The following is a 20,625-nucleotide window of genomic DNA, read 5'->3' as shown; positions in this document are numbered from 1 at the left end:
CAACTTGAATTTAAGATCATCTTTGTTCTCTTAGGTTGTGTTACAGTGTATTTTCAGTATAGACCCTGCGCTGTACACAACTCCAACTGAAGCAAATACATTCAGAAGCACCCGTGCATAACAATCTTTAGTGATCAGTTTCTTAAAATGTTTTATTTCATCAAGCTTCAACTTCATTAAAAATCAGTATCCTATAAACATTTTTTATTACCCTCACAGTAACTTCCTGCAAGTCTCCATAACCCTTCACATTTTAAAGGAAGTGGAAACGAACATCTGACGCGTCAGACATAGTGTCAAACACAGTCTTTCCTAACATACTACCAGAAATATGAGGGTGGCAATGCTAATATAAAAAACAATGTAAAATTAAAAAGAGAAAATTGCAAAAGCAACAAGACTGCAGATAAGAAACGCATTAAAAGAGACTGTGATCTTATTTTGGAAGACTCCTATACACTCATGCACACAGAAATTTAAGCTACTGCAGAGAATATGGAAGTATTTGTCTTTATGTAATTTGCAGACTATCTCTGCAAAATTGTTGCAGTTGAGTCTATCTGTACCAGGTTAAAGATGGCTGGCCAGATATTTTACCTAAGACAATCAGTACAGAACCAGCTGATAAGACCAGCATTTGAATTATCATGCTTCAGATTCAGAGCTAAAGCCTGTGGAGCAACTGGCAAAACTCAAGTGTGGCAATTACTATTTTAATTATTGGTAGTACTTCACTGGCTCATTTTAAGAAACCTTTCTATAAAAAATAGTATTACATAAAACTCAATGTATTACCTTCTTCTACCAATTAAAATACATTCATGCAGACCAGAAAAGAGATGCACTAAGTCAAAACTATATTACTGAATGTTTGGACTAGTGATTCAAAAGTTAACATTAACAGCCAGTCAAGACATTGACTGAAAGAAAAAAAAAGATCTTCTTGTAATATCTCTGAGGTTTTGAGATTGTCAAGGTGAATTTGATATACACCAAAAAAAGATATAGCTAAATACTGTGTCAGACAATAACTATTCTTTAAAAATAATAAGAATGATGATTTCACAAAGATATTTAAGGAAGCAAAACTTCACCTGAAGGACTCTGTAAATCAAGCTACTTTCTGTCACGAGTCTTCAATCTACTTTTATCCAACTTGCACTTGTTAAGTTTTTGAAACTTGTTAAGTTTCTGAAAATTTCCCTAGGACAAACTATACAAAATATAACAAATTCACTTCTGGCACGAAATTAACTCCTGAGAAACCATCAGCATAAGACACAGAAATCCAGGCAGTCACAAGAAATGTCCTTCATAGTGCGGGTGAATGATGAAAGTTGACTCATGTCGTTTCCAAAATAATTTTGCCCTAATATTTTACATTCTTTTGAAAATTTAACTGGTCTGTCAACTATTTAATCAATACGAAGACCTCAAGGAGAATCTTTCAAATCTATGCTTTACAAAAGAAAGATAAAAAATAAAACTAATATTACACTGAAAGACATCAGAAAATATAATGGATAACGTTTGTTCTACTATTTTATATAGGAGTTCATTAAAATTGAGTACATACACTCATTAGATCAACCAGTGTAAAGAGAAAAGATAAACGAAGGCGAACAGGGAATTATTAGAAAATAAGATACCTCATTCTCTGAGACACTGCAGTTGGCAGATGGCAGCTTTTACTGAAGATTTTCTAGTTTATATGTAATCTCTGTTGAGATTTCAACTGACATTTCTGAACTACCTTCACACTACTCAGGGTCTGATTCTTGACGTACATTATACTGAACTATTGTAATATCAGATAAACATCCATGTCCTGGGACTTTTGGTTAAACCATCTGATTTCCTCTAGAAAGTATCTCTAAACTAAAAATATAAATATATATACATATATGTATGTACACAAATGTTTTTTAGTTTCGAAATACATATATAAGTAAAACCTGGCTGCATCAGCTCACCTGCAGTATGTGTGTTTTGGGATTTGAAGAGGCCAACAACACCTTTGCCATGAAAGCCCCCAGATCTAAGTAGAAGAGAACTGTTTTTTGTGTTTCTCCAGCACACAACTGGTAGGCGATTGTGACGGTAACAGCGAGCAACTCTCTGCAAACTGCTGTCTTGAACAGACTGAGGTACTACCAGAAGCCCAGGATAACTGCATTGACAAGTGAAAAACAAAACAGAACAACAATTAAATCTGCTCTCAAATTTGTAAACAATGAAAAAAAAAAATCCTAAAATTACAGGCTTAATGTATGCAGGCTGCTCCAAAAGTAATGCCACCTATATTTCTATAGAAACTACAACGGATACAAAGCGCACATTAACGCTATTTGACAGAGAAAATTCTCAGCTACTAAGTACCATTTTTCAACATAGTCACCACCATTAGCTATGCACTTTCACCAGCCAAAAACAATAGCCTGCATGATACTCTGGACCAGTGGAGATGACCCACTGTCGCTGTCATCACTGCTGAAACACACCACCTACCACCTCACCATGCTCACATCATCTTTATTTCCAAATGCTTGTCTGAATTGGTAATCTTACCTTCTGCAAAGAGAATACATTCTGTTCAGTGCAGTTATTCTCAAGTATTCCATTTTTGAGCGAGAAGTATTACTACTGATGGTCCCTAGTCCCAAACGCTGATAGTCTCTGAAACAGGCTCTTTCTACTAATTGCTCCATTGTTGACTTCTCTGATGCTTTTAGGGTACCACTTGTGTGCAGGTCACTGTCATCTGAAACTAAAGTTAAAAATCTTTAAGTTTGCTGTTGTGAAGGTCAGCAGTTACAAAAAACAATGCTATTTTCTGAACTTATTATTAGCTTGTCTTACTGTTAATGATTAATAAATATAAACTACAGATTATAGAAATTGTAAGCAACAAAATAATACTTCAGTCAAGAAACTTAAATTAATCTCACAGCTACCTACTGCCCTAGCAGTCGACATGGCTGACATCTCTCTCATGTTGAAATCCCAGAAAAAGGTCTTCTGTACAATCACTTGAAGGGAACTGAGGCCACATTTCTTGCACTAGTATATTTATTCAAACAAGTCAAACTCACTACAGCTGTACAAAGATGTACATGAGACAGAATAATTAAAAATGAGTACAAATTTGTGAAACATCCGAGACAAAACGGATCTCCCAATTCTTTTAAACTATCTTCAAAAGATAAAACAACCTTTTTAAAGCTTGGTTCAAATAAAAATACTCCTGTCATGAGTAGGTGAATGTTGGCTTCTTAATGCTTCAGTTTCAATGTCAAACAGCAACTTTCTTCAGCCATGCACATCAGTTTCATGTTCCAAAGCAGAAAAACCTCTGATCATGAGATAAAAACCATGCCACAAGTTCAAACTACACTGAAATTCAAGTCAAGCAAGGTCTTCGTACAAAATCTGCCACCTGCCTGTTATCAACACTTCACTATTTCCAAATACTGAAAGCAGATTCACTGTCTGCAGTACATATCAGTTGCTACCATTTCATCTCAAGCATTAAAGTATGCACATATGAGAGGAAGTATTTCTTTAACAATTTGGCACCGAAAAGTATATAAAGATTTAAATTTTAAACAGGACTTTATAAAATTGAAAATTAAAATTATATTTGAAAAGTGAAGTGAAGACAATTAAAACCTGTCACCAGACAACATTCAGAATTTACAGAAGTACATTTTAGATACCTCTCCTTTTGTGCATATTAGCATAAAAGCTACCTGAGTAATTTTATTGCCCCCGTGGTGCATCATGCAAAAAGAGCTATTCCTTATTTGAGCTAGATAATGAAGACTTGAATGCTACAATATCTCCTCCTTTTCTATATTTCCATATTTGTCCTGAAGAAGAAGTTACAAACTATGTAAAACTATGAAATTCACTAAGAGAAACAAATTAAACAAGATTTTGAAATAATTCTATTTTAGGGAACACAGAAGCTCAGCATTTAGACATTGTGAATGCTATAACTGTCTTAGATAAGACTACGATGCATTTTTCACTTTTTTTTTTTCTCCCCTAAATTTTTCTCTCCTAAATTTTTCTCTCATGAAAGCAGGTAGATTGGAGATCACAATTTACAAATCATTTTCCTGTAAGTGTGAAAAGCCAGAGATTATAAGAGCTCGAATCAGTGTTGTTAACTTGAAAAGGGAAGACACTGTTCTATCTCAAGTTCTAAATGCGTTTTGTTTTCATTTGATTTTGAAAACATGAGGAAGAGACCCTTTGTTTTACTCTTCTTGAGATATGACTGTTTGCAGAAGCATATTTTACAGATGGCCTCCTATTTTCTGGAACGTATCACTATGTTCACCCATAGAAAATTGAAAATATAAACATTAGGAGGAAATGGAGGGGGAAAAAACCCAGGTGTTCATTAGCAATAACTTTTATCTAGAGTACTGTGCCCAATTCTGTAAATGAAGATATACATGGGCTACTTAAAGACAACCTAGAGAAGAGAGACGAAAATACTCAGAACTCTATAAAGAATAATAAGTCTGACTGAAAAGAACTACAGATAATATCCAGAAAAGAATAGAGAAAGGAAACTTTATAATATTCAAAAAACTGTATTAAAAACTGTAATTCAAATTAAGGGAGTCATCCCTTTTACATGTACATGGTAATAGAAGAAAAAGTGAAGGATATAAACTGTGGCAAGGAGAAGTCTAGGTCAGAACATCAGAAAGTTGCTTGTTTTCCTCCAGCATTAAGGATGGTTAAAGCATTAGAATAAATGTCCTGGAGTTGTGGAATCTTCATCTTTGAAAGCTAAGAAAAAGTTAGGTAAGCATTTATGGAGAACATGTAAAGTATGTTGTGCCTGCCTTGGCTCAGAGAGATGGAGTAGATGATCTCCTGAAGCTCTTTCCACCCCCACCCTTTAATGCTTCTTTTTACAAGACAATGCATCACCTGCTGCCAACAGTTCTGTTTGTTTCATTGCTGGTAAAGCTGCCTAATTCCCTAAACTTCAGTCTTTAAGACTTGCAAACACACAGGAATTTGCAGCAATCAATACAAAACAAATTGCAGTGATTAATGGAAAATTTTCTATGGTTATTTGTAGTCTGTCTGAAATGAGGAGTACTGCAGCTCAAATGACAGTGCAGTGCAGAGAAAAGAGCAAGCTGTCAGACTTTAATCACCTTACACATCCCCAGTCAACATCTGGAAAGCAGCAGGTAGGAAGCCTCACAATTTATCTTTTTGTATTTTTGTCAGGGGAGGGGAAAAAGTGACTGCCATTAATAGTTATGTGCTCACAGAAGAATATAGTTGTTTTGAACACAGGCAATGAAGAAACTCTTCAGATTTCTTCACTGTCATGAGAAATACGAACATACAGGCTCAATTATGCTTGGTCTCTCTGAGTGATGGACACAAAATCACACCCAGGACAGGCTCAGCTTGCAGAATTCCTTCTGAGCTGAAGATTCCACAACATTAGAACACATAGTAACTCAGCACTTAAGGAAGAGGCTGGAAATTCAATTAAGAACGTAACTTTTCAGCTGTGTAAAGACATTCTGTATTTCGTAACCTTTTTTTTCCTGCCTTTTTTTCCACCATATTTATCAGGAATGAAAGAAGAGGATCAGTATTTTTCAGCTTTCCTGGAATGGCCCTTTTTACTCTGGGAGAGAACAGAGAAAGTGCAGTAACATAGTTTGGTGTCAGATAACTTTTATTTATCTGCACATAAATCATGTAAGTCACCTTAATCTCAGAAGGTGAATTTGGCTTGTTTGATGTTTCGAAGAAATTATTAGTGTTTCATAAACTCTTCATTATCTGAAATGCGACTACTTTTTTTTTTTTTTTTTTTTTTAAAGAAAGAATGCGATGACAAAACAATACCTGTTAAGGTACAGGAGAATCTGGCTCCCTCTAGTGGCCTATTATAAATTAGCACTGGTCCAGATAAGGATATGCTGACAGCAGCACACGGTAGGAAAATAAGTATTTGGAAGAAAGTCAAAGTCCACACCATCACACTGTACAAAGTGTCCAAATCACTTCCTAACTTATCTCCCCAATTCCTTTCAACCAAAGTTAGAAAAAATGGTATTTTCAGTATGTCTTCAGCTCTCTTCAGAAATCACCGATCACTTCCACATACACAAAATTTGCCTTTAATAGTTGCTGTTCCTTGAACCTCGCCAAATACTGCTTTCTGATGACAGATAAAGCAATGCCAGGCTTTCTAAAGATATTATATGAAAACAGTTTGATAATTAGAAAAAAAGTCTCTTTTGCTTTACCACTGAATGAAGTCGGCTTCCTCTTTTACCCTATATGTTCAGTCATCACAAACAAAAATGTTTAACCAATGCACTATTTGAAACCTTTCTCCTTCCTGTCCAGGAAGACTGCAATTTCTTCCCAAAGGTACTACTCGCCTAACATACTGAAATTGAAGCATGACAGGATAGACATATCAACAAAAAATGGAAATTATTTTACTATTACCAGAGACATCATCATCTTCATTCCAGCCTGGACGATTCCCTCTTTCTTCCATTATTGTGCCCGTCTTCTTCTTTAACAAATACTGGCGACCAATTGTCATCTTCCCAGCACGTTTTGCTCCTTTCACAATGCTTTTTGAGAAGGTACTATAAATTCATAGAAAAAAAAGTATTTTAAAAGATAGATATAGCTGTTCTCAATAGCATGTACAGATTTTTATGATAAACTTCCTAACTCAAAGAAAACAGATTTCTATTTCTCATTTTATATCAAAATTAAAACTCGTGAAAAATGACTTCCTACACTAATTTTACATCCATTCTTACTACATTGAGAGCAATTTATGCCTATTATGTGTAATATAATGAATAGGCAGCCATAATATTTCTTTAGGCATTCATATTTTGCTAGCAATGTAACAAATCTATGAAGCGGACAGAGTGAAGGTAAGAAAGACAGAATTTACTGTAAAGTTTTAAGACTCCATGACTAGAGTGGGATTCTACTTCTCTGTGTCAGCAATGCAATAATCAACACAGAATCACTGAAAATACCACTTTCAGGGGTACTGAACAGTGATCAGTCTAGTCTAGTAAAAATTAATGTATAACATGAAATTTAGGAGAGAACCCAAAGCTGAAACTCTAGATGATAAAAGAGCACTAGGACAGGTATACAGACTCTTCTACGGGTAAAATGAATTCTACTCTACATGAGGTAACTAATATATAATTTAACACACAAGAACTCTGTTTTTATGTTGGCATAGTTCACACAATTGAGTATGTTATTAATACTGTATGTATTCAAAAATCTAATGAGATACTTGTTCAAAATTGCAAGCAATTGCTGCAAAACTGCAGCAATAAGTTTGGATAAATAATACATTCTTATATCAACACTTATTTCATATCAACCTACCTTTTATTCTGTAAACATTAAAAGACAGGGAATATCATTTAATCAGTTCTCTGGAATGTCAAACTAACTAGATGCTCGGAGTTCTGAATATCTGTCTGATTATTTAAGGAATTTGACTAGAAGTAAACAAGTACATCAGTGATAGAAGAAGAGGGATAACCATACCGGAACGAAGTGTTCTTTTCTTTTTGCTTTGGTAAAATTATCTGTGGTGCTGTTTGCCCAGCTGCAAAAGCAAAAGCGCTGAAGATAGACTGAGGATAACGGAACTTCATTAGCTGTTTCTTAAATATTTCCACCACTTCAGGACTGACCTCTTCATCAAACGCTACTTTAATTAACTGCATATTAAAGACAGGGCATGTTAGGAACTTAAAAAATAAACTGCAGGATTAAACAAATCAAAAGATTCTAAAATATATTAGCAAAATCTTCATATTTAGGCAGTACACTGAACACCAGAAAATACAAATATATGTTTGTAAGTATATCTTATTGATTTTGACAGACATTATACAGCTTGTTCATTTTTCTACTTGCTTTTAGTACTGATGTTGTAATACTAAGATATTTTCATCATGAAGCATCTGGAATTCTCATAACACCAAACACAAAATATTTTGGGTAACCTAAGTGGATGTACTGGCACTACAATATCCACAACAGTTAAAGTGCTAGACACATGGCTCAGGTTAGGAATATTTTATCAGATTTGCTATACACAGGGAAGTAAAATTGGTAATGTACTCTAATCAAGGCAATGAATTCAGCAATCATAGATCACCAACCATTACACTTCCATTATTTAGTGATTCCCATTTTTGCCTCACCTCAAAAAGCATAAAAACAGCTAGTAACAAACAGCTAGTAACAGTGAAATCGGATCCTTGGAAAGAAATCCTGTGCTATTCAACACTGATCTATTTATCACATTTAAAATGTTTTTTGAAAAGTTATTTAAATACATACATACATATATATATATATATATATCAGCCTCAGTAAAAAGGATGAGAGCCAGCTCTGTAGTGAAAATTTAAAAAAATGGAGAGAGAAAATGGCCTGAAAGAACTTGAAGAATATGGAAAAAGCAAACAAGAGATATCTTAGAGCTTTATTTTTGACTGCAAACCTATACACCTTTTGACTGTCTTGTTTGTCATCTAGAAGGTGGATTTTTCCAAAGGATAACTCTGTTGCTCAAAGATCTCCTTAAGAGGAATGCTTCAATCTTCAGGGGTTACAGATATAAAATTTCAAGGACATTAAATAGCATAAATGCAGCCAAAACACTGAAAATCCTAATTAATAAACAAAGATGGGGCTTGCTATTTCATACTGCATTGAACTCTAGCAGTTAGAAAGGGAACAGAAGTAAACTGTTTGCTGATGGTTTTTGTTTTCATAACCTAACACAAAACTATGCTAAACAAAAGCAGGGATGATGTTTGACCAGAATCCAGCACTAAAAGCATTGAGTTATGCCTGCATTTAGCACATCATTGAAGTATGCTAACTATCCTGGTAAAAAAAATTCTGGTAAACAAGAATTCCAAGTCCAATCAAAAGTCCACAAGAACTTTTTTTTTTCAGTTGTTTTACTTACTCGTATTCCTAGTCTTATGCGTTTGCATACAATATTGAAGGATGACTAATTAAATACTGTTCACTATTTAAGGAACTAGTAAGATAATGACAATGTGTTTCACTTTCAGATGTTGAAAAGAGACGGTTCTCAATGAAAACATGTTTCTAGAGTTAGCTAACCTGAGAATATATTTCATGTCTTAAGTTCTGAAGTCTGCTTTTAGTCTGTGATATAAAATCCTTTGTCTTCAGCTTTTGATCTCTTAGGATTTGACCACGTATTAGATTACCAGCAATAAGAAACACTTAGGGACGTCTTAAGAGAATTACTGACTCCTCACTCTTACAAGTCCATCTCCGTCAATTGCTCTGTGGGGCAACTGTAGATGCTTCTGAAAATTCTGAACATGTTGAGCGGGCTTCTAAAGACAGGAGAATGTCCAATTCTGCCCAAAAGTCAAGAAGTTTCACACAGAAGCCCATTGGTGCTGCCTACCCATGGCTACATTAAAGATTTCTGGAAGGGCAGATTCCATACGAGATGTACTATGACCCTTTGTTATGGATTTTTCCAGAAAGCAGGCAACACATATCTTTGCCATATTCCTTCTATGTAGCTGGTAAAGAGAGTATGTGTGTTTCCACTGGCTTGCCTGGCCTCTGCTTACCCACATGAAGACATTTTGGACTCAGAATAGCCACATTGGATCCACAGCAGAAAGATGAGGAAAGGAGAGAAAAATCAAACACGAAAACAGTAACACTGTTTCAAATGAGCCAAAATACAAAAAGTGTTTCTATGAGAGGACTACACATTCTCTGTTGACTTTGCATAGCAGGATACTGAACTCTTCACAAGTATCAGGACAAAGTGCTGCTCATAAGTGTTCTGAGCTGCTTACCTCACATAAATTTCACAAAACTTCCTTTTACCTGAAAGGTAGCTGAAGTGATCTGCAAGCCCTCCTGCATGCTTTGCTGCAGCTGGTTTTGTATAGTGATTTTCTTCTCCTTTGTAACAGATGCAATAGGAAAGCTGCGGATCACCGTCTGTTCTCCCACTGAGAACCACAGAATTATAATATTTATGGATACTTGTTTGATCACAGAATCAGATCTGTTTAGGTCACATTGCTCTCTGAGTGGACAGGAATTATAATATACAAAGCAATAGGAAAATAACTGCACATAATTTCACAGAAAATGCTTGGAAAGTGGATAAATACACAAGTATTATCTATAATCTGAAGCATTTACTTTTTCTGCTTACTTTCAGTTTGGATGGTTGGAAAAATATTCTGAGTTCTTCTGTGCATTGGAAATACACCCCAAAAACACAGTTTGGAAAGGGGTCAAGAAACAGTTCCAAATGTAATTCATGTTCATATTGCATTATGCACCTTATAAACAATGAAAGTTTTATATTGACTTCTTTACAAACGACCATAAGCTTTGAAAGATAAATTTATACTTCTGACAACTGAATTTGCTTAGAAATGGCAGATGTCAAAAGATGAAAAACTACCATTTAAAACATATTAAAAACAATGCTTAACATATTAATATTAATTTTAAGGACATTACTAACTTATGACTCTTTTTTCTTCATTTTACACACTTCCAGCAGTTGAAAAAAATTGTTAAATGATAAGAAATAGTGGAAGTCACGGATCAGACAGTACATATGCTGTCTTATCCGAAGAAATAAATTCTAGTTAGGTTAAATGCAAAATGAAAATAAAATATTGTCATGTCTAGAGTAAAAACCAATAACAAAAGGCCATCCCAATATGATGACCATGAAGAATTACTCTCAGAGGTAGATGCATTTTGATGCTGATGCTTACATAGATGGACAGGTCAGCTCAAAGTTTTATCTATCCAAAGTGCCACAGTTTTATCACTGTTGAGTTTTTCTTACCCAGCTGATCATGAGGAGTGCCTTTAAATATAATTCTGTAGGTAGTAAGGAACAAAGCTCCTTCAGCAGGGAGGATGTGAGGACCTCCAAGCAGTCCTCCTGTAGCTTCCTCTCTGCCATCAGGATCCAGTAGCACACGGAGACCTTCACAAACAAATTCTTCCCCTGGCAGTAAAGTTGGTCGTAGAATTTTGGGCTGATGCAAGTAAAATAGTGTAAGTATGATAGCAATATACCAGTGTTATACCTCGGCCTAATTATATTTGGTGTAGAAAGATTCAAAACAAAATTGTTATGAGACTAATTCCAAAGAAGGGAGATGGAGTTTGGACTCAACTAAGAGAAATGGGTCTCAAAAAACAGCGGGTATGCAACAGCTTGTTTATGATCAAAAATTTGGCTGTAATAGATTTCTAAGTTCATATTTCATAAGACCAAAACCAAGCACTTTATTTATCACTTGTGGAATTTTTCCTACAATGTTTTGATGTTTCCTTCTAACATTATGAAGAGGGAAAAAAAAAAAAAAAAGATGACTAAACTGCATGATTCTAATACTTGTAAAGAATACAAACATGTTTCATAATACTTGCCTTCTGTATTGGTGGAAGCCTTCTACTCTCACGATGGACAGCCTCCAAAGTCTCTATGTGCATTGCTACAATGCCTGGAAATCAGTAATATCACAAATGAAGTCTGGCATAACATGAAAGAAAAAGTTGCAATCTAATTGGAAATCCGATATTCCAAAATTCTTAAATTTAACCATCAAGGAAATAGTTAGTTGCAATTCAACAGCAATTATAGTCTAGAAAAAAATCTGATCTTCTATGTCCACAGAAATTGACTGTAACTAAAATGCATATTTCTTTCATCAGAAAAAAAAAAAAAAAAGCAAAAATGAAAGATTATGAACGCACATTTTCATCACAATTCTTACCTGGTATCATGCAATGAAGACCCTTGATGTGATCCTGTGTAACTCCGCTCTCTGTGCAAACCTTGTCGATAAATCTGGTGATGAAGCGTACAACTGCGTTTGCAACATCGTTGTTCTCAGAGTCCTCAAATCCACTTTCGGTGTCATAACTCTCTGCAACACTGCCTGCAATACTGTGGGCATAAAAAAAAGAAATTTCGAAAGTGAAAAATCCAGCTGGTGAAGTGTATCTGATACCTGGGTAGGACACATCTAAGAGGTACCTTTTTCTGAAGATATACACTGGTACCATAAATTACACTGTATTCCCTCTACCATTAACAATGTCATAACTGCATGACAATATAGAAGATTTTTTCCTCCGTTAATCTAGTGCAGTGCAGTCATCAAGTGAAAAAAAAAAAGCATCAGTTGCCTAGAAGTAAGCTTTTAGTCTTCTCTTTAACATAAAGTAAGGTAGGTTATTTACAGCCCATGATAAAACAGAAATAGATACTTTGGTTACATACACAAAGATAAATTAAATGAGTATTACTCTTGTAGAATAAAGCATTCAAAAGGAAAAATAACCTCAGGTTTTTTTGTTTCTTTGTTTGCTTGTGCATCAGCTAGAAAATACAAACAAGTCAGTAGGAGATGTACTTCAAACATCTGAAAACACTCCCCATTAGCAGTAGTGAGGACCAAATCCATAGATTGCAACATAGACCACAATCTACATACTGATACTATTGCCTGATTTTAGAAGTGTTTTGTCAGCAGAAAAAGTTGCAATAGGGAGTTTGGGACCCACAGCCTACTTACATCATTTCAGAGGCCTCGTGCAGTTCATCAAATGGGAAATTTGATTGACCATAGTTGATAATAAAGACAATAAATAAGCAGGGAAGAAGTCTTGCTTCTTGTGTGCTAAGTATTTTGTGTGCTAATTAAAGTAATTCTCTTTATACTCCTCCTGCCTCCTTAATATTCTAACATTTTCCCCAGTGGTATAGCCATCTTTCTGACCTAAGTGTCTTTCTTGAAGCTGCAACAGCACAAAAACTGTGACCTTGAGGATGTTATACATATGCCTCCTTGAGCTTAGGTTCATGAGGGGTTTCTTCGAGCTACAGAAAAACTAACAGTCTCTCTCATCACACACTAGTGTTTGTCTTCAGCAGTCACAGTACTAGACTTAAACTCTTACTGAAGTGATAACATTCTTATATTCCCTTAACTGGCAGTAATTCCGTCTAGATAAAGTTCTACCATTTGAGAGAAATCATGTTAGATTTCCACTCCACTTAATTAATTATCTAGAAATGATAATCTTGGAGAGAAGATACTGAAGTAATCTTGTATTCAGAATAACTCCTGAAAAGTAGTATGTTCTCCAAAATAGTGCCCCATTATGACAGATTACTAGTGAACATATGTACCCACCTGTTTGTGACAATGCTGTTGCTTCCACTCTCCCAGTCACCAGTAGCTGATGCTCTCAATAACTTATTCTTACTTGTGTCTAGTGGTACTAGCAGGTAGACCATGAGGTTAGCGAAATGAATTGCCTGACTGAAAACTGTACTTTCCTCATTCTGGACTAGCTCCTGTTGAGTTTGTTTATTAAGAGTTGGCCACAATCGCAACTGCTCCGCAGCCAGATCCATTGCTGTCTTATCGTGGTCTGGACCTACAGAATTTTTCTCCTAGAAGACACATAAATACACACAAAGCTATGACTCAAAAAACAATGTTTAGTCAAAAGAATGTTTAGTCAGAGCTTTTTAAATTACATTGTTTATTTAAATTATTCCATTATTTAAATTACATATTTATTTAAAAAGAAAAAGCAAGTAGCAACATGCAGTAGGGTTTAAGAAGAGTATAATTACAGCAACATGAAGGATTGAAGGTTGCTTACTGAAACTCACAACTAGCATAGCATAATGCAAACATTTCTAACTCAATAACATCATCTCTTTCTAGATTATTTAATGCTACATGATCTTTTATGTTTCTTCAGAGTAGTCTAATGATTTGAATATAACCACTCTCCTTAATTTTTCTACTTAGCTCATATAACAATAAACATTAATCAGATGCAGCTGATTACTTTATGCATATGATATTCTCCAAATTCTGAGTATGTTCAGGTGAGGCAAGCTTTCATATGAACAGTTTCCAGATGAGCTGAAACATTCATGCCTTTGCATGTTGGAGACCAATTCTAGCATTTGCTTGGAGCAAACTAGGTAGGTAGCATGTAGCCAAATTACAATGCAGCCTGACAGAACTAGAATTAAAAAATCTGGCAGCTGATATAGATGACATAACACCTGCTGTTAAATTATTAAAGAACACAGTATCCTACAAATGTCTTTTCTTCATACTAGGTAAAGTTCAGCTAATTTAACAAGCAAATACATGAGAGAGCTCAAGAAAAATGTTTTAAGAAAGCAGACAATGCCCACCAAGAGACACCAGCCTAGGGTTTGGTAACAATCTAACATTAGACACTGAAACTACTGCTGTCTTAAGCTGTTGGTGTAAAAGAAATGTTGCTAGTTGTCACCCCCTTAGAAGTTCCTACTTTCAGGAAAAAAAAATACATCTTCAAGTGTGGAAGAAATGATGCTAAAAGTGGTGTTACGTAAAAACTGTAAAGGCAACAAGGGGAGATTCAGGTGTTCGCATATTAGGAAAATAAAGCATCTTTTTCCTCGGAAAGTTATGTGCAAACAACATATTTACATTACAGTTGATATTCTAAAAGTGAAATGTTTATTTTCAGAAGAGTGTATGTAAAGGTTCAGACATTTTCTTCATCCACATTGAGACCTTCATAGGTTTAACTGGGACATTAACTAATAGTACAGCTTTTTATGCCTTGATATTTAATATATTGTCTTACCTTTTGTCTCGGATGTACTGCATGGTTGTCTTCTTTGGCTGTAAGGTAGAGGGAACGAACTTGATTTTGCACGTTGCTATAAAAGGTGGTTTCCCAAAACTGCTGGTTAGTCCAGATTGGATGGTCCTGTACACATGTGTAAGCAAACTGACTAACTCCAGGTGCTAATTTCTGAAAGAAAAAAAGTGCAGGATAGACAAAATACTCCTATTATTTCATTTTAAAGTCTGTGACGTGAGTATTGAGAAATTTATCAGATCAGTTGTACACAATGAAACATGCAGCACATCTCATCTTTCGTAGTATATGGAAAGAAATTATCTCCACTTTTGTGCCCTTGGAGAAATTAATGTACAGGAAGCTCGTATATAAGCCTAATGCATGTGATTCACAGTAGAAAAATGAGACTCTGGGGGGAAAAATTACGTGATGATAATACAGAACACAATTCTAATATATTTTCCTTATCAGTAAATTACAGTATTGTAGTCCTACACCAAATAACTAAGTATTAAAACATATGAAAATTGTTCATCATTTTATCTAAAAGTTGGAACTACAGCAATGAAACTTCTAAGTGTGCATGGCAGCTGAGTCCTTCCAATAAGGCTGCATTTGTTGCAACAGCAGACCAGATAAATCATTAACTACCTCAATGCATGACACAAATTCAGTTCCTGAAAGAGTACTAAGGGGAGACATTCCTGAAGCCATGGGTGTCTGGATCCCTACACTAAGGTTTCAAACAAAAGCAGAATTGTTACACTATCAATACTCAGTATGAACACATCCTTTTTACAAGTAGGTCTGTTTAATTAAGTGGTGCTAGTCTTTCAGCAAGTTGCTTAATATTACTGACAACCACATACAAGAAGAGGAAATTTATTTCAAGGACTCCAGTTATGAAGAATGCAATCGTATACAGTATGTTCTTACTCTCTGATAAAGTCCACATAATTGAGTTGTATACTGCACATAGCAAACAAGCATATCTAAATATCTGCTTCTTTCTGCAGTGGAACTGAAGAATTTAGTACATTACTGGACATTAAGCTTAATGACCTTCACTCTCAATATACTACACATACCAAAGTGTACTCTAGAAATAGAATTGACTTTAATGTTCTTATTGTAATGCAATTTATTCTAGAGCATACAATGGTACCATCACCCACTACACATGATCCTTCTTAGTAAGCCCTAGGAACATTCAGGTGGAAGGCTAGAAAATTTCAGTCTGGTTTACAGATTTCTGGTTTTGCAATTCCTTGAACTGTGTTTTCCACGCTATGCTCTTCCAAGTACAACATGAACTGAAAGTCCTGATCATGTGCCATTTATTCATTTATTTGAAGACAAGGTCCTTTGAAATGGTATGTTTGAAGAACTGATTTGTAACATGCTACTAAAATTTAGCCAATTGAAATATCTTCTTGGAATTAATCAGCAAGAACTGATAAATATAAATTTTATTTCATCAAGCACAATTTCATCAAAATTCCACAATAACTTCTTAAAAAAACTGCCTATGTGGAAGACACAAGTCATATTAAATGAGGTTTTTGTTATTCCATACAGGCTGAAACATAAGATGCTTGTTTAGACTAGACTCCCAGGTTTCAGTTGTGATGTAGCTTATGGTAGCTCACAGGAAATGATATCAGATGGCATAGAAATAGCTCCCAGCTTTCAAGTAGCTGTTAAATCACAGAACAGCACGGCTCAGATAGTCTCCTAATGATCACAGTGTGGTTGAGGTAAGAAGGGGTCTCTGGAGTTTGTCTGGCCCAGCCCCCCGCTTAAGCAGGGTCACACAGAACAGGCTGCCCAGGCCCACGTCCAGGTGGCTTTTGAAGACCTCTAGCAGTGGAGACTCCACAACCTCTCTGGGCAGCCTGTGCAGTGCCCTGTCACCACCAACCCCTGCAGTAAAGAAGTGTTCCGCAATGTTCAGAGGGAACATCCTATCTTCCAGTTTGTGCCTGCTGCCTCTTGCCCTGGCACAGGGAACCATCAAGAAGAGCCTGGCTCTGTCCTCTCTGCACCCCTCTACAGGTACTTATACACATTGATGAGATCCATCATCCCCCCCCTACAAACGCCAAGCCTCCTCGTCTCCAGACTGAACAGCCCCAGCTCTCTCAGCCCTCCCCCAAGTGTGAGATACTCCAGTCCCTTCATCATGTTTGTGCCCCTTCACTAGACACTCTCCAGCAGTTTCCTGCATCTTCTTAGACTGAGGAGCCCAGAACTGAACACAGTACTCCAAGCCTGGCCTTACTGGGTCTGAAAGTTTGAATGGAAGTTTAGAGTCATAACTATAGGTCCATATGAAGCGCTCCAGAAATAAAAATGAAGAAAATCATTTTCACATACGTATGAATATGACAGAAAAGCTGAGGGGTTTTTACATGTTCCTCCTTCATTCATGGTTTAAAACCACTAACAGCCATGTATAATCACAGTTTTTAAAGGACAGAGATTTGTGTTCAAGTATAGTGACGTAAATCAGTACTGACAGTTAACTTCTACATGACATAAAAATAGTCTGTTTACAAAAGGATGAAAGAAAATCCATTACAAAGCTAAACTGTCATAAATAATAATATGATGAGAGGGATCTCATCACCTGCTGAAAGCGTTGAAACAAATGGCAAAACCTAGTAGTGGCCAGAGCACTGAATCAAAGTCAGCTCAGCTCTGCCAATTATTTTGGGCTAAACTGCTTTGGAATTTCACCATGTTTCCATTAATTTATTTGTGAAAAAGCAGTATGAACAGCAACCTTAAGAAGTGCACGGCTGCTCCTAGGCAGTCAAAATCCCTGCATTAAAACACTCTTGGTACAAATAGAAGCATTCCATGAAGCTTTAAGTGTATATAATATTCTCTACTCTGAGAGTGCTTAGTCAGCCTAGAATGGAAACTACTCCGGTACGTCAAATGGGCCCCAGTGCTCACTGTTGCATTAAAATAAATTTGCACAGGACTTCTCTGATTAAAGTAAGACAGAATTTCAGTATTTTCCATCAAGCAATGCTAAATATATAACATGAATCTTCACCTACCTTTCCATTGGACAGCTGAGCTATACTGACATGTATAGTTACTTCCTCCCTATCCTAATCATTTCTGCCAGAGAGGATGAACGTATGAAGCAGCAAAAAAGTTTCCTACTTATAAGAGAGGATTTAAGGACTTAAGCTTAAAAAATTTCCCAGAAGAAAGTTAAAAAAAAATAAAATAGTTCTGAACAGAGAAAGTCCTTTACCTAAAGCAGTAATAGCCAAAATGAGCACTGAGGTGTAAGTTGTAATAGCACCCAGAAAATGAGTTATATTCTGCTAAGTATGCTGACTTGTCTCAAAAGACTAAAGGCACTTAAACAACAACAACAAAAGCCCACCCCTCCCAGCCACGATACATATGAAACAAATGTCACCCATATCAAAATAATGAATTACATCCTGCAGTCTGGGAAAACACAAGGTAGATTTGGCACTTTCTGTGTGTGACTCTATGCAACTTCCTGCCATCAGGCATTATATCTGCATTACTCCCAGAAGCAAGATAGTATCTGCCTAGATGTTTTTCTCCTTTTCCTGGCACTCAATACTTCTGGTTCAGAAAATGATACTTGCAGAGCTTGCAGAAAAACTGTGAGGTGCAGGTGCCCCAACAGCTTCTTTATGACATTACACCATTGAGAAAGGAAAAAAAGAAAAAGAAAAAAAAGAGCATGCTTTCCACTGACAATAACTCATCCATCACTATCTGCTACATCACATAAGCTTAAAGAAGAAAGCATGTTTATTCTAGCAAAGGAAAGGACTGAGTTCTTCATTACAAAATTGGAAAAAGTGTTAAAAAATGAGAAGAGTGAAAAACAGAACATGAATATACCTGAGACTGCTCTTTTCTCACAGGTATTCCCTAAGATTTCACTGCCTATCTCTTGAAGGAGAGAACTCAAGAGCACTATATTTCCAGAACGCTGACCTTCAGAAGTAAACTCCATTTCTGTCTCCAGTTTGTATTCTGGGCTACCAATTCAGATATTTTTGATGAGAAAAGGAAGGAAGATAGGGAAGGAGTTTGCTGATGAGTGCAAATAAAAGCTCCCTCCTCTACTCCTCGAGGAGTCACAGCACTACAGTTTATCTGTTTGACTTCAAAGAGAAAGCTATTGCAACACCTGCAAAATCACTCGCCAATCTTTGCATACCAAAGGAGAGCACAGCACTCTCTCTATGTTGGGTAGTATTCTTCCTAGAAATCTGCAAGTATAAGTTTATAGATCATCCAGGGAATAGCAAGACAGCTACTTGGAAGTGTTACTCCCCATCTTAGAGCTGTTTATGCGGACATTCAGCCCATTACCAACCACTGCATACCATGAATAGGTACCACCTACTGCAAGCAATACGCTGCCCTTCCTCAAGATGACACAAACAAGTTCTGCATACAAACATATTCTACGACCCAGAATGGTATTTGCATGTCTGCTGTACTTGCACAGACACCCAATTCATTCCAAGGACTTCTAACAAGCCCAGAGGACCACACTACATAGACTGACCTATAGGAGTGTATATATAGAGTCTATATATTAACTTTGCATACAACACTGCACACCATGCATGTATCACTATTCAAGACGGCGTACAAATATTGAAGCAAACAGCAGTGTACATAATCATGTCTTCAAGCATGACTGAGCGCTACATGAGTAACAGTAAAGAATACATAATTTCAATTCAATAAATGGTTTTCCCACTTGGTCTAAATTATAAAATTAAATATATTAAAAATATTATATTAAAATGCGGGAAAAGGCCACAAAAAGCATAAGTAAGAATTGTTATGCTTCCTTTTTTTCCCTTCCTTTTTATTACCTTGGAAAACAAGGACATAAAATGTTAGATCAACCACCTTCTCCAATTCTTCAACCTCAGAAACATCAAACATAACAATCTGCCACCCCTCCTACTTTCAGAAAGTCCCCAAACAGGATTGTATGCTGATTAATTTCTATTTTAAAATACATGTTTGTAGCAAGTGATTCCTTAGACTACTAATCTACTATTTCACCATGAAAAATAAAGGAAGTCCAATTCCCTTATAACTCAGTGCAACCTAATCACATGTGGGCACACTGAACCAGCAGAGGGCAATAGAATTCTAGAATTTTGCAAAATTGGGATGTAATTCTGGATGGAGCTTTACTGAATGCATATGTTTTCTGGCAAAAGTGACTTAAACATCTAAATTTATATTGGTTTTAATCAGAAGCTGCTAAAGATCACGTATAATTTGCTATATATTACTTAAAGCCATACAGAGTATTCTCAAAATATCTATATAGGTGTATCAAGACAGACAGATGTATGCTAACACCAAGGTACATGTAAAACTAAGTAATACACAGTAACATGCTTCTTTCTCCAAAGAGGCAACAGTAAGATTTACAAAGTTCTGTTATATAGAGATGACACCATGTAAAATAAAATCATCTAAAAGTATGGATGTTCAGAAGGCGTAAACAAAACCCACCCAAACCAACCAAATCAAAACCAACCAACCAAATCATTTTAGAATGTCACTGTTCTAAGTAAGGTAGGATTCCAGGTGGATAACATGCTCATTTGTTTTCTCTGCCAAAAAGACAACATATCACGTTCTGTTTTTTGTTAATTCTGATTTCACAACGGAGATTACGATGACTTTGTTCTCTAAGATTTAGTTCTATTACACAAATGACAGATTTCACAAATTCATAGCTGCAGCGCTGAATCAATCCTAAGAGTTTTTCAAATTGTGACAGAGCTTTTTGAAACTGATTAAAAAGTTTCACCA

At 35.9% G+C, this 20,625-nt stretch overlaps 1 protein-coding gene across 4 annotated transcripts in view; it reads right to left on the bottom strand.

Moving 5' to 3' along the window:
* The window catches only part of SBF2 (SET binding factor 2), a 232,491-nt gene that overhangs the window by 39,977 nt on the left and 171,889 nt on the right, over nt 1-20,625 (bottom strand). For all 4 annotated transcript variants that reach the window (XM_015286380.4, XM_015286382.4, NM_001012895.4 and 1 more), the window contains exons 18-27: nt 14,770-14,940; nt 13,302-13,564; nt 11,877-12,049; nt 11,530-11,603; nt 10,937-11,132; nt 9,949-10,076; nt 7,594-7,769; nt 6,508-6,653; nt 2,569-2,767; nt 1,974-2,170 (exon numbers count right to left, since the gene is read on the bottom strand). In XM_015286380.4, the coding sequence (XP_015141866.1) occupies nt 1,974-2,170; nt 2,569-2,767; nt 6,508-6,653; nt 7,594-7,769; nt 9,949-10,076; nt 10,937-11,132; nt 11,530-11,603; nt 11,877-12,049; nt 13,302-13,564; nt 14,770-14,940 (1,723 nt within the window). The remainder of the gene's footprint in view (nt 1-1,973; nt 2,171-2,568; nt 2,768-6,507; nt 6,654-7,593; nt 7,770-9,948; nt 10,077-10,936; nt 11,133-11,529; nt 11,604-11,876; nt 12,050-13,301; nt 13,565-14,769; nt 14,941-20,625) is intronic.

Source organism: Gallus gallus, chromosome 5 (genome assembly GCF_016699485.2).
Source record: "Gallus gallus isolate bGalGal1 chromosome 5, bGalGal1.mat.broiler.GRCg7b, whole genome shotgun sequence".
Classification (NCBI taxonomy): domain Eukaryota; kingdom Metazoa; phylum Chordata; class Aves; order Galliformes; family Phasianidae; genus Gallus; species Gallus gallus.
The sequence above is the reverse complement of the archived record's forward strand: the minus strand, read 5'-3'. Positions and strand labels throughout refer to the sequence as shown.